At 40.0% G+C, this 13,223-nt stretch overlaps 1 protein-coding gene across 4 annotated transcripts; it reads right to left on the reverse strand.

Moving 5' to 3' along the window:
- Positions 1–225: 225 nt before the first annotated feature.
- LOC125233417 (serine hydroxymethyltransferase) lies at positions 226–9,475 on the reverse strand. 4 transcript variants are annotated; one of them, XM_048139432.1, is made up of 10 exons: positions 9,161–9,474; positions 8,566–8,798; positions 7,976–8,091; positions 7,321–7,481; positions 4,748–4,943; positions 3,250–3,426; positions 2,969–3,063; positions 2,535–2,668; positions 2,301–2,386; positions 226–915 (listed from the first exon to the last, which is right to left on the reverse strand). In XM_048139432.1, the coding sequence occupies exons 1-10, from the start codon at positions 9,275–9,277 to the stop codon at positions 677–679; spliced, it is 1,554 nt and encodes a 517-aa protein (XP_047995389.1). In that variant the 5' UTR covers positions 9,278–9,474; the 3' UTR covers positions 226–676. The 4 variants fall into 4 exon arrangements, with proteins under 4 accessions (XP_047995389.1, XP_047995387.1, XP_047995390.1 ...); XM_048139430.1 differs by lacking the exon at positions 2,301–2,386 and having other exon boundaries at positions 2,449–2,668; positions 9,161–9,473; XM_048139433.1 differs by lacking the exons at positions 2,301–2,386; positions 9,161–9,474 and adding an exon at positions 9,023–9,041 and having other exon boundaries at positions 2,449–2,668.
- Between the last annotated feature and the right edge of the window lie 3,748 nt (positions 9,476–13,223).

The raw sequence follows: 13,223 nt of genomic DNA on the forward strand, positions 1-13,223 counted from the left end.
CTATCGGCTACAAAAACGAACAAAAGATAAGCACCCCCGTGCAAATAAAAGAGACACGGCGATTTTGATAGCCCACCGCTGGGCGAGTAACTATAGACATCGCTGTGTCTCTTTTATTTACACGGGAGTGATTATCTTTTGTTCGTTTTTATAGCCGATAGCTCATAGCTTACTAGCTCGCGATGGGACCAGTGCCTAAGGCAGGAATAAAATTAGGTCAATCAGTAATTTGTGTAACAATTTATTTTACGTAATCATGTCATGTGACAACTCTATAAAACAGAATAGCAAGAAAACAAGAGATTCTGTGTAATACAGACATTTCAGCAATACATACTTGTATAAGGTATAAATTACGTCAAGGCACTTTTTCTTAGAACTAGATAATTAATATGAATTCGTACTGAGAATTACAAAAATAAAATATTGATTACCTACCTTAAACTTCATTATACAAGCACATACATTTTACGAATAACAATAACCAAGGAACTATAATGGAATGGCGTTCACACAAGGCACACTTTTACAACGCGCTCATTTTGTATGTTAATCGGATACCATTCGTAGCAGTGTCGCTATGTCGTATCATGCGCAGTGAAACAATGTTCAGCCTTCTATAACCTCATTTTAAGGTTAACAACATACGGCACCAGTGCCAAATGCTTGTTTTAAATTAGTACGTCTCAAAGCCGGGTAAAGCGAAAGATCTACTGAACTTCTCAATCTCCTCTTTAAGAGAGTGTACTTTGGATTTGACGTCCTTGTTTTCTTCAATTACTTTGTTGAAGTCGGCCAGTTTGGGTCCGGAGATTTTGGTGATCTCTTGCGCTAGCTTGAGAGCCTTGTCGATGTAGTCGACTACTCGGTCCATGTCGGTCTCTTTGAAGCCTCTGGTAGTAAGGGCGGGGGTTCCTGAAGAAAATAAATGGAGTTAGAGACTTGTAGACTTAGTAAAAGGTTGTTATTTTAGTAGATATCTGAAAAATAGTATGATAAATGAAGGCTGGAGTATCTAGACGGGTTTTTTTTATATTTTGTGTTTTTAACAATCTGGCCAGACATGGAAGATCAATATAAAGAGACCTCCTTACAAGTTTAGCCTCGCGCAACGCTATCGCTGGTAAACAGAACTAATCTTTACTAAGTCGGATGCCGATAGTGTGATCTTATTACAAGCGATGCTACACAGCTCCAGTATCCTCTCGGCTCGGGCTCCGCTGAGATCACATTACTACCACTAGTAAACGGAAGTAATCCTTACCAAGTCGGATGCCGCTAGGGTTCAGCGCGCTCTTATCTCCAGGCACAGTATTCTTATTACACGCGATACTGCACAGCTTCAGTATCCTCTCCGCTCGGGCTCCGCTGAGATCACATTACTACCACTAGTAAACAGAAGTAATCCTTACCAAGTTGGATGCCGCTAGGGTTCAGTGCGCTCTTATCCCCAGGCACAGTGTTCTTGTTACACGCGATACTGCACAGCTCCAGTATCCTCTCAGCTCGGGCTCCGCTGAGATCACATTACTACCACTAGTAAACAGAAGTAATCCTTACCAAGTCGGATGCCGCTAGGGTTCAGCGCGCTCTTATCCCCAGGCACAGTGTTCTTATTACACGCGATACTGCACAGCTCCAGTATCCTCTCAGCTCGGGCTCCGCTGAGATCACATTACTACCACTAGTAAACAGAAGTAATCCTTATCAAGTTGGATGCCGCTAGGGTTCAGCGCGCTCTTATCTCCAGGCACAGTATTCTTATTACACGCGATACTGCACAGCTTCAGTATCCTCTCAGCTCGGGCTCCGCTGAGATCACATTACTACCACTAGTAAACAGAAATAATCCTTACCAAGTCGGATGCCGCTAGGGTTCAGCGCGCCCTTATCTCCAGGCACAGTATTCTTATTACACGCGATACTGCACAGCTTCAGTATCCTCTCAGCTCGGGCTCCGCTGAGATCACATTACTACCACTAGTAAACAGAAGTAATCCTTACCAAGTCGGATGCCGCTAGGGTTCAGCGCGCTCTTATCCCCAGGCACAGTGTTCTTATTACACGCGATACTGCACAGCTCCAGTATCCTCTCGGCTCGGGCTCCGCTGAGATCACATTACTACCACTAGTAAACAGAAGTAATCCTTACCAAGTCGGATGCCGCTAGGGTTCAGCGCGCTCTTATCTCCAGGCACAGTATTCTTATTACACGCGATACTGCACAGCTTCAGTATCCTCTCCGCTCGGGCTCCGCTGAGATCACATTACTACCACTAGTAAACAGAAGTAATCCTTACCAAGTCGGATGCCGCTAGGGTTCAGCGCGCTCTTGTCCCCAGGCACAGTATTCTTATTACACGCGATACTGCACAGCTCCAGTATCCTCTCAGCTCGGGTTCCGCTGAGATCACATTACTACCAGTAGTAAACAGAAGTAATCCTTACCAAGTCGGATGCCGCTAGGGTTCAGCGCGCTCTTATCCCCAGGCACAGTGTTCTTATTACACGCGATACTGCACAGCTCCAGAATCCTCTCGGCTCGGGCTCCGCTGAGGCCGGCGCCGCGCATGTCGACCAGCGCGAGGTGCACGTCGGTGCCGCCAGTCGCGATGTCGTAGCCGCGAGACACTAGGCCGGAGCAGAGGCGCTGGGCGTTCTTGATCACCTGGAATATGACGATACGAGTTAGTGTAAAATGTTAGAGTTAGTGCAAACAGTCCCAAAATGTCTTCGTTCACCAACCTTACATATTAGTTGAACCTCTGCCAATCACAAGTTTACTAGATCATTAAAAAAAACCGTTTTTAAAGTTCTTCAGCTTTATGAGTAGTAAAAAAATCTTCGATCATCGTATTTTTTTCTTTTTGAGTCAAATGCTCACCTAAATAACATTACGAAATTAATAAATACATAAAAACCTTTAGATATTTGAAGTCTATATTGATATTAATGGGGTGATAATTACCTGCTTCTGATACTCTACAAACTCAGGGGTTTGAGCCTGCTTCATGGCGGTGGCAATGGCAGCGATGGCGTGGTTGTGGGGGCCGCCCTGCAGACCTGAAAATAATGTAAAATGCCATCAGTTGATAGAATAGGGATGACCGTAGATTCGAAATCGTACAACACTTTCTCCATTATTTAGCCTTCACTTGCGTTGTTACCATGTTGCAGTATGCAAAATATCTCCAATCAAAATCATTGTAGATTTAGCTAGACCAGGCTCTAGTAACCAAGTTTACTTACCAGGGAAGACAGCCTGGTTGATCTTGGTCTCGAAGTCGTACATGACTTTGTCTCCGTTGGCCTTGACGGAGCGCACTCCCTTGCGGAAGAAGATGACGCCGGCGCGAGGACCGCGGAGCGTCTTGTGGGTGGTCGTGGTGACTATGTCACAGTATTCGAACGGGCTGGGGATCACTCCTGTGGAAAAAAGTTAGACCATGCTTAAAAATGATTTTTCAAAATCTGTTTTTTTTTTGTGAGTCCTATTGTTAAGAAGAAGCAACCAAATGTCACCTACCACCTAAGACGCTAATGTATGAACCTACTTATTCTTTGCAAATAAATTTACTTACTAACCACTGCCGCATGAATGTCGCTAGAAACATTTTTAGGGAGGTGCATAATGTAGAATAGTAGTATTAGCAGTCATTTATTTCTCGTATTATATAATATATTGTATTTTTTCTGATAGGCGCGTGCAAATGCACCTCTCTGTTGCATACTGCCAACGGCCATGCACTAAGAATAAATGAAACAGTAGATGGGACTTTTTTGTCTCATTTGTTTCTAAAGAATAAGCCTAAAGGAGGCATTAAAATTTTCAATGTGGCCTCGTTGTTCACAAAAACGTTGTTCAAATGTGCATCATATTTGTAATAAAAAATGCATGATCGTGATGTCGTGAACACCTCACCTAGTCACCTCAACTAGTTTACGCCAACAGAAAAGAATTATTTATAAAAGATTCTGATCTAAATATAAATTAAAGAGTGATTATTTATTACTAAGTAATTAAGCTTATCTATCATATGCCAGAGGTCAAACAATTTTCATGGAAACACGTATCTCATGACGAAATGTTTTCGCATTTCGCGAGTTAGTGTCAACAATTAATGCGAATAACAAATGTCGAAAATTTAAGGAACTACGTTTTAGGAAGACAAAAGCATTTTCTTTTATAGCCTACATTGTTTCCCACTGCTGGGCAAAGGCCTCCCCTGTTTTCCGCCACTCGTCACGGCTCTTTGCATGCTCCCGCCAATCGCCACAAAATGAGTCCAGGTCTTTCCGCCATCTCATTTTTGACAGACAAAAACATACAAACTCAAAAAATTAAAGTCATTCATACATGTGCTAAACAGAGAATGCTCAACGTTATAGGGTCGTTCTAATTGAGTCTGATACGCCTGATTGTGAATTAGGACACATATCCGAGTTCTAATGTTTCGCACGATCGCACGAGTGAAATTCGTGCGAAATTGCGAAAACGCGGAGTCGTGTCGTGTTCTATAGGGCGAGGCCTAAGGTCTGCAATTGGTCAGTTTATTGCATCGAACGTGGTACATATTTGCAGCAACCAATCCGGAGATGTGAGCCATATCAGCTATGAGATACGCGCCGTGCCCGTCCGCGATCTGTCTGAAGCGCTTGGGATTGAACAGCCGAGCAACTCTGCCCCTACCTAGTCATTATACTGGTCTACAATCGACCACTTAGCTGTATAAAACGTGGTACATACCTGCAGCAACCAATCCGGAGATGTGAGCCATATCAGCCATGAGATACGCGCCGTTCTCATCAGCGATCTGCCTGAAGCGCTTGTAGTCGAGACAGCGAGAGTAGCACGAGATGCCGGCGATGATGAGCTTGGGCTTGAACAGCCGAGCGGTCTCCGCCAGCTTGTCGTAGTCGATCAGACCGGTCTTGGGGTCCACCTAGACACAGGAACAATTTGAAATTTATGTCTGCAATGCTTGGTACAAGTTTTTATTGCAGGCGAAACTTTTCTTTACACATGCAACTAAGAGTCCAGGTAGACGGTTCAAAAACTTAAGGCTGCTTTCGAGAAAAACGTCAAAATAATGTAAAATTGATAGTTTTAGTCGGTGAAATACTAGACTTTCCGTTACCTAATAGATATATTTAATTCAAGTTTCAATTAGAGCATCTTATTATCTTGATACTTATAAGACTGGATGTTAGAAATCTTACTCACTAAATTAATTACGAATTTTTCTCTGATGCACGTTTAGGAAAACCCGCGTATAGTGCTGGATTAGTCGATCTTATTTGTAAAATTTGGACAATTTGGAATACTGAAACTGGTAAATTTATAATACGTGTATCCTGTACTACAAACTTCTCAGACTACATTTTTATTATAAGGTTTTTAAAAAGAGTAAACAAGGCTAAGACGAATTCAATTTTTTTCAGAAATTACCTAAAATTAAGTGACAATTTCTTTGAAAATCTACATCACATCGGAGTTATTTTCGTAAAAAATTAATCAGCAACGTTTACTTAAATTGCTCTTATGCTTTAGTGATTATAAATTTCTATTATATATTTTTGGCAATTTTTTGAAAACGAGCCCTCCCCGTCGCAATTATTGCTACTTCTTGACATTTTCTCATATTGTGTTAGACCAAGTAGAAAAGTCCTATAATATGTTATATATTTGTAAACTACTCGGAAAGCTCTTTAATTTGATACCACACACGGTATGATTAAGCGCTCGGTTGCGATTTCACTATTTTTAACATGAAAGCCCTCTTAAGCCTATTGGGTTCCCCATACTCAGTAATCTCAGTATGCTAATTGCTCCTTATTATTTGATTTGTGTAGGCAAATTGTGGGTATTTGTCGTATCAGGCTGTCAAAGAAAAAGCCCAGGAAAGATATAGCTGTAGGCCTAGCACATGATGGCCGCGGGAGTATGTCGCCGCGAGATAGACTACCCGTCCTTATGTCATTAATACAGTTAGAAGAAGACGTGGCATCTATCTCGCGGCGACATACTCCCGCGACCATCATGTGCTAGGCCTACTGGAGATTGCTTCACCGACAAGAGCCCAGCTCTTAAATTTATGATGATGTATTCATTACTAAATAGGTACAATTATTATTACTTTGTGTATTGAATGAAATTATCGTTACATGGCTAGTATCTAAAGTAAAATGGGTTGGTAACGTTGGTATATTACTAAGCCAATTATTACATCAGACCATGACATACGCGAGGGTGTGTAAATAAGATAACAGATCAATTTTAATGAAACTAATATTGTCTTCGGTTACCGCGATAGTTACTCATGAAATAAAACTATGGAAACGGATTAAAACGGAAACGTCGGGATGTATTTTAAATTCATTATACGCGATTTAATCCGTTTCCATAGTTTTATTTAATGAAACTAGTTATAATAAACACATTTTACCCACTATCAATGTCAAACTGGTAATAGGTCATAAAAAGTCAAGGAGTCTTATCAAAGCGTTAGCAGCAGTTGCAGAGTGGCGCCGATTATTACAAATACACGTAATTTTATAGGCATGCCCCATATTAAAGCTAGAGGTGATCGTTGGAACCAATTTGACACCATAAAATTTGAACATGGAAAAGCCCCAAAGAAGAGCAGCACCAACCATACACGCGTAGCGATTACTATAAATATTGTAGCTAACACCTAACACAGACAAAAATGTTGGTATGGAATGTTTTGGATGTATTAAAAGTCTTGGCCATATCTGTTATCCAGTAGAATGTAATTTGGCACAGCTAGATAACTTTGCATCCCTTTGATGTGATAAATGACATAATTATCGACATACTAGCTTTTGCCTGCGCCTTCGCTCGCGTTAAATTCGAAAATTGCGGAATGCTCGTAAACAAACTTCCACCCCCTATTTTAGGGAAGTGGGGAGTTAGAAAGAGAAAAAAAGTAGCCTATGTCACTCGCCATCTCTTCAACTATCTCCACTTAAATAATCGCGTCAATTTGTCGTTCCGTTTTGCAGTGAAAGACGGACAAACAAACAGACAAACACACTTTCCCATTTATAATATTAGTGTGGATGTGTTGTTTCTCATTGATATATGGACTACATTGATATAGGAACAACTGGACACTGACAGTTTATACAAATAAACCTTTGACTAGACTTCAACACTTATATTCAGATACTTATTTTTTTGTGAATACTGCCGCTTATGGCGCTTATATACTTTGCTACTAGAAAATTGTGTGTAGGAGCTAGCACAGTTTCAACTTAAGCTGGGTACTGAATGAGAGATCCATATACTTTACTTACTTTGTATGGCATGCTTTCAAAGAAGATGGAGGTAGCAGAGATCTTCTTAGTCGGTGTGAAGAAGCCGTGGGTGAGATGTCCACCGTCGGGCAGGTCCAGGCCCATGATGCGGCCGTGGGGCTCCACAACGCCCGTGTACACCGCGAAATTGGCCGGGGAACCTGTGGGTTAAATAAGTGGTTAGTCATTTAGTCAAAGCAAGTACTTCAGTTTTGTTATATTTACTAATGTGCTGGGATTTTTGGTAAATTGATAATAGATTTAGCCATGATTTAGCAATGACATTAAAAACAAAGATTAAAATGTAGACTTACAAACTTCTTAGTTGGTTATTTTGACACATCATGAAGAGTTTGTATGCCATAACTCCTTGTCAATTGCATAATGATTGCATTTAATAATGACAGATTCTGATACTAATTAGGAGACAAGTAATTTGTGGGTTGTGTTCAACAAAAATGATGATATCAAACCAACATCACAGAACTTGAAAATATGTTGATTTTTTAGTGTATGTGGAGTGGAGAATAACACAGTCACTTTCTCCAATTTCTCCACTTTTATGGAATGTTTCAATCTTTGATGTAACATGCATGTACATATACCAAGTTTACAGGTAATATTAGAATAATTATGTTTCAAATGTATTACAGACCTGAGTAGGGTTGTACATTGACTCCCCATTCTTCAGCTTTGAGTCTGTAAGTCTGTAGAGAACGCTGTTGAGCTAAAATTTCAATTTCATCTATATATTCATTGCCTCCATAATATCTGAAAAAGAAAATAACAGTTTTAAGGTTAGACACAATATTAAATGTCTATCTATGGACTATTCCATTGCATTCTTAAAAAATTAGTTACCTAATTATGAATGAAACATAGACAGTAATACTACTTTTATATAAAAGGAAAAATTCACAAATTCCTGCTAGACCAGCATAAAAATGTAGCACTGTCAAATGTTTCTGCACGATAAAAAATAGGTATTATACCTAGCAATCTCCAAACCGAATGTTTTATATTGTAAAAAATTCCTGCACCAAAAAGTTTGGTGTATTAGGTAAATTTTAAATTTGTAAAACTGAGATTTTAATTTATCAAGCTGACCCTGCATAAAGTTGCCTAGCAGATGCTCGGCAACATAAATTGGGTGTAACTCAGATGAGGCCAAAAAGACCAGCATAAATATTTAATTTTATAAATGTGATGTCTAGTGGCATGTGTGTAAATATTGAAGTGACAAACCTCTGGTTTGGCATGCCCTCAGAATACTTGTTGTGGAGACATGAGCTCAGGCACTGGAGCACCGGAACAGATGTGAAGTTCTCTGAAGCGATCATCTCCAGCCCCGCCTCCTGCCGCTTCTTCTCCTTCACAATAATCTCGAACAGCTCCGGATCCGTGTCCCATAAGTTTCCATTCAACAACTTCTTGTCCATGGCTGCAGCTGTACTATAACTTCTGACTGGAAAAGTTTTCTGAAAGGAGGAACCACGTGAGTATGTCTTTACACGTAAAGCCCTCAATTAAGACTGACCTCTTAAGCCAGCGTTGGCCTGATATTGATATCGAGATAACGCAATCACAAACAAAAGTTGATTGTTTCATCAGTCCCGCTATAAATAACATTAACTGTCTCAGTATAATTCCATTATCACTTTTAATATATAAAAAAAGCGGAAACGCAAACAAAAGCACTTACATATAATATTCCACAAAACCTAACCTGCTCGCAACGTGCTAAGCTTGATTTGATTGAAAGTACTCTAACAACAATAAAGTAAAGAAGGCCACAAGTACTTTAAACCGCCAATTTTCATTTAACAACTGTTATACTTACTTGAAGGCCGGTTTTGGCCTGCACTGACAGTGATGAACTCTTCAAGCTTTGTAGTGAAAACCTCTGAAACTTCTTAGCGGCATCGTAAAGGAAGACTTGTAAAAGCTTGTTGTTCATGATGATGAAATATAAATTGTAATGACTAGAATAATTGAACACAGTTATGTTTTTCTTTTACATAAACGCAAGTATTATTTTATCACCAGCGATAACCCATTATGAACTTTATCGTCACGTAATATCGATTTGACGTTTCTGACGTTTCCAATTTTTTTTTCTGAGCCGACTCTAGAGTTGATTCACGAACGCGTGTTATTCAGCCACATCCATCCGATGAATGAAAACAAATGCTGATCTTTAGTGGGCACGGATGGAGATGTAAATGTATAAGGAATTAAGTAACGATTTGTTTATACACTTCTTTATCAAACAAGTCATTATAGTCGCAGTTTGTGGTATCAACATTCAACATGACTTGGTTGTTAATTCAAGTCATGATTATGTGTATGCTGCATGGTAATAATGGCAAGAAGAATATTTTGTACGTACTATACTCTGCTATAGCGACATTGTCAGTAGAAAAAGGCGCTAACTTAAAATAAGAGCCATGATGAATTGACCTGCACAAGTAGTTTGGTTATGGTGCCTCTTTTTAACCCCCGACACAAAAACGACGGGGTGTTATAAGTTTGACGTGTCTGTCTATATGTGTGTCTGTCTGTGGCATCGTAGCTCCCGACCGGATGAACCGACATAGATTCAGTATTTTTTGTTTGAAAAATGAGTTAGTCGGGAGTGTTCTTAGCTTAGCCATGTTTCATGAAAATCGGTCGACTACGTCGGGGGTTTTTCAAAATTTTTATTTTGTGGTTAGGTTATTTACTGATAATGTTTGTTGTGTGTTCAAGTAGACACCTTTAGTATAGTATTTGGTAGATATCCTTCGTTCAACGAGTTGTAGATTGAGAAGAACTGAGAAAGTCCAACATCGAATTGTGAGGGCTCTTGTTATGTAGGTGGTCAACTTCTTTGCACCAAAGTATGGTATGGTATGTAGATTGACTATTGTGGTATCCTACGGAAAACTGCGTGTGTAGGGTTCATATCCTCTTTACTGATATTGTAAATGCTAAAGCTTATCTGTCTGTGTGTTACTTAACTTCAGTCACGTTTTAACCGGTGAACCGATCGAGTAGTTTTAGAAATAGTTCGGCCCGGGAAATAGATTTTTTGTCCCGGTAATCTCACCCTTAAGGGATGTCGAAGACGAAAAGCAGATCCTGTCCCATCAATTCAACAGGACTTTCTCTTGAGTTCCGCAAGGTATGTGATATGGAGTCGTTACTCATTAAACGCTGAAAAAGAAAGAGGATTTCTGCGTAAAGTAATTAAGGCAACGTTGAAATTCTCAATGGTAAAACTCTTTGCAGATAATTGTGTTCTAGAATCTACATCAACACGACGAGAAAATTAAATCTTGCGTTCTAGTTTATTATGTAGAGAAGGCTTACGTAGAGCTACCTAATTAAGTTTCTCACCAAAGTTGCCGACGCTACTTGTTATTTATCGGGCAATGTGGAGAAAGTTAGTAAACATGGAGACGAACGTTCGGCCCGAGGCACCCAACACGAACTAACACAATATTTGCCGTGCGTTTGTGAGAGAGGATTACTGGTGGTCTCGGGAATTAATCTTACCTTCGTCCTGAATTTGTGTTGGAAAAATCAGGCTCAGTAAATATTAGAGCTACCTATTACAATGGATACAATCGTGTTTTTGGTTGTCTTACAATCTGACGACTTAATTCCTTTCGGTACTATAGCACGTTCGGTATGTGTGTTTACTTGTAAGGTAGGAATTGTATCGGCATAATCTTGGACTAAAAATCATATCGATTTTTCGATGATTTTTTGGGTTTGGAAGCGATGCCGCTAGTGTACACGTTACACGTTGAGTGATTTCATATCATCTTAAAAAAATTCATCAAATCGAAAGTGATGTGCAGCGTAGCGGTGGATTACCTAATTAATTAATTAGATACAATATGTTATATGTCTGGTAGCCGCCCGGCGGGTCGGCCCAGATACCGCTGGGAAGACAGTGTGATGGCGGATCTATGTTAGCTACAAGCCGATGATTGACAGGAAGCTGCGCAGGATCGGGATAGGCGGCATGTTCTCGTTTTGGAGGCCAAGATTATCTTTGGATCGCTGAGCCATATTAGTTAGTTAGTCAATATGTTATAGTATAGCATACATAGGTACACCTCTACATGGAAACTTGTAACTAAGTTAACAGTGTGCTCTCGTACCAATAAAGCTAGGAACATACTACGCGGACGTCCGTCCTAAAACGACCGCGACCGCGACCTATCAGTGTGCACGGAACAAAACATCCAGAGAGCCAGATTTCGATCGGACGTCCGTGCGCTCAAGGCCACGTCCGCGTCCGTCGACCGATAGTTTGCACGGTTATGTGTATTTCCATTGTCCAGATTCCCGTCCGCGGTCGATTTACGACGGACGTCCGCGTAGTGTGTTCCTAGCTTGATACAATTTAAGGTGCCCCAGAAAGCCATTTAGGAAGCGAAGTGAGACGCGTGCTTCAATCTCGTGTAGATTAACAAAGTAATTTCTAGATAGGTACGTACTTTAGGTGGTAAATTCTTATTAATAAGTTTTTACTCAATCATTGCACGAGTCGGAAACTTTTGGACATAAGTTATTATTACTATCCTCTAAAGGTTCATAATTTCTGTTAAATTTCTAATTTCACCGTAAGGCCTTCACATGTGGATGTCTATCCACATGTGAAGGCCGGTTTGCAATTAGGTTTTAAGTGTCATTCAAAAACCGAATTATTAGTGGGCAACAATTTTCTAAACATGAATAATTGTCTACCTTGGTGACTTAAGAGTAGGTATTTAAACTATGGTTATGGGGATCCCAATGCAATATCACGTTATAATTAACAACATACACAAGGGAGTCACAAACCGTTATTAAGCAGGTATACATATTTAGGACGGGAAGATATTATACATATCGATATGATGAGACAAAGTCTGTGCGGAAAGAGATGAGTCGCAGAATTCGTAGAATATATTGACGCTGATAGGTTATAAGTACCTATCATCTATCAGAGTCAAAATAGTCTAGACATCTGTCACTCTCACACCGGCATACTTGCCAAAGCGTGACGGATTCTTTATCCACATAAATAAGTGATAAAATTGGAAGCATCTCTTCTTTTCTTTGTCGTATCCTCATGGCTGAGGGACGTGACGAATGTGGACACTCTTCACCAGTTGTCTCCACGCCACTCGATCCTGGGCCCGGTGCATGCTAGCCTGCAAAGTGGTCTTTGTCACAGACGTTATTCTGTCTGCCCAACGTGTGCCCCTGCTTCCACTTCTTTGCTTCCTTGCCATGCGTCCCGTGATTGTGAGCTTCAAGCATTAATACCAATAACAATCAAGCATAATAGCGTCAAGCATAATACGCCAGAGAAATGATAGGTATTTACTGACTGACTGAAATAGGTAGGTATTTTACGACTCTAATCGTTCCCCACAGACGATGTATGTCATCAAACTTGTGTACCACCATGAAACGTAGTTCGTATTTTATTTTGCGAAGGTTTGATATAAATTCAGTTGCCAAATGGACAGGGGTCCATATATTTAAAAACTAACCATGCATAAAGTTAAGTTAAACTAGAGACGCCAAAGTGACGCCATACCATGCCACCAGGAGTCTGAAATCCAGAATCGTGCCAAGTGCGGAAATAGTGTCGTTTGAAAATAACGTCCAAATCACAGAAATTTATCACATTAGACAACGCATGTAAGCAATTTTTTATAATTGTACCAAAAATAAACATGCAATATTTTGAGAAATCTGTAAATTCTTACATAAGTACTTAGCTGGATAGGGGACAACCACTTTTTATTAACTAAGTAGTTTTTAATAATTAAAATGTCATTGTCTCTATATTACTTTTTTGCAACGATGGAAGATGGACCCTGTTCCTGTTAGAAACAATTGGTAAAAAAGTCGTATTT

Source organism: Leguminivora glycinivorella, chromosome 14 (genome assembly GCF_023078275.1).
Source record: "Leguminivora glycinivorella isolate SPB_JAAS2020 chromosome 14, LegGlyc_1.1, whole genome shotgun sequence".
NCBI lineage: Eukaryota > Metazoa > Arthropoda > Insecta > Lepidoptera > Tortricidae > Leguminivora > Leguminivora glycinivorella.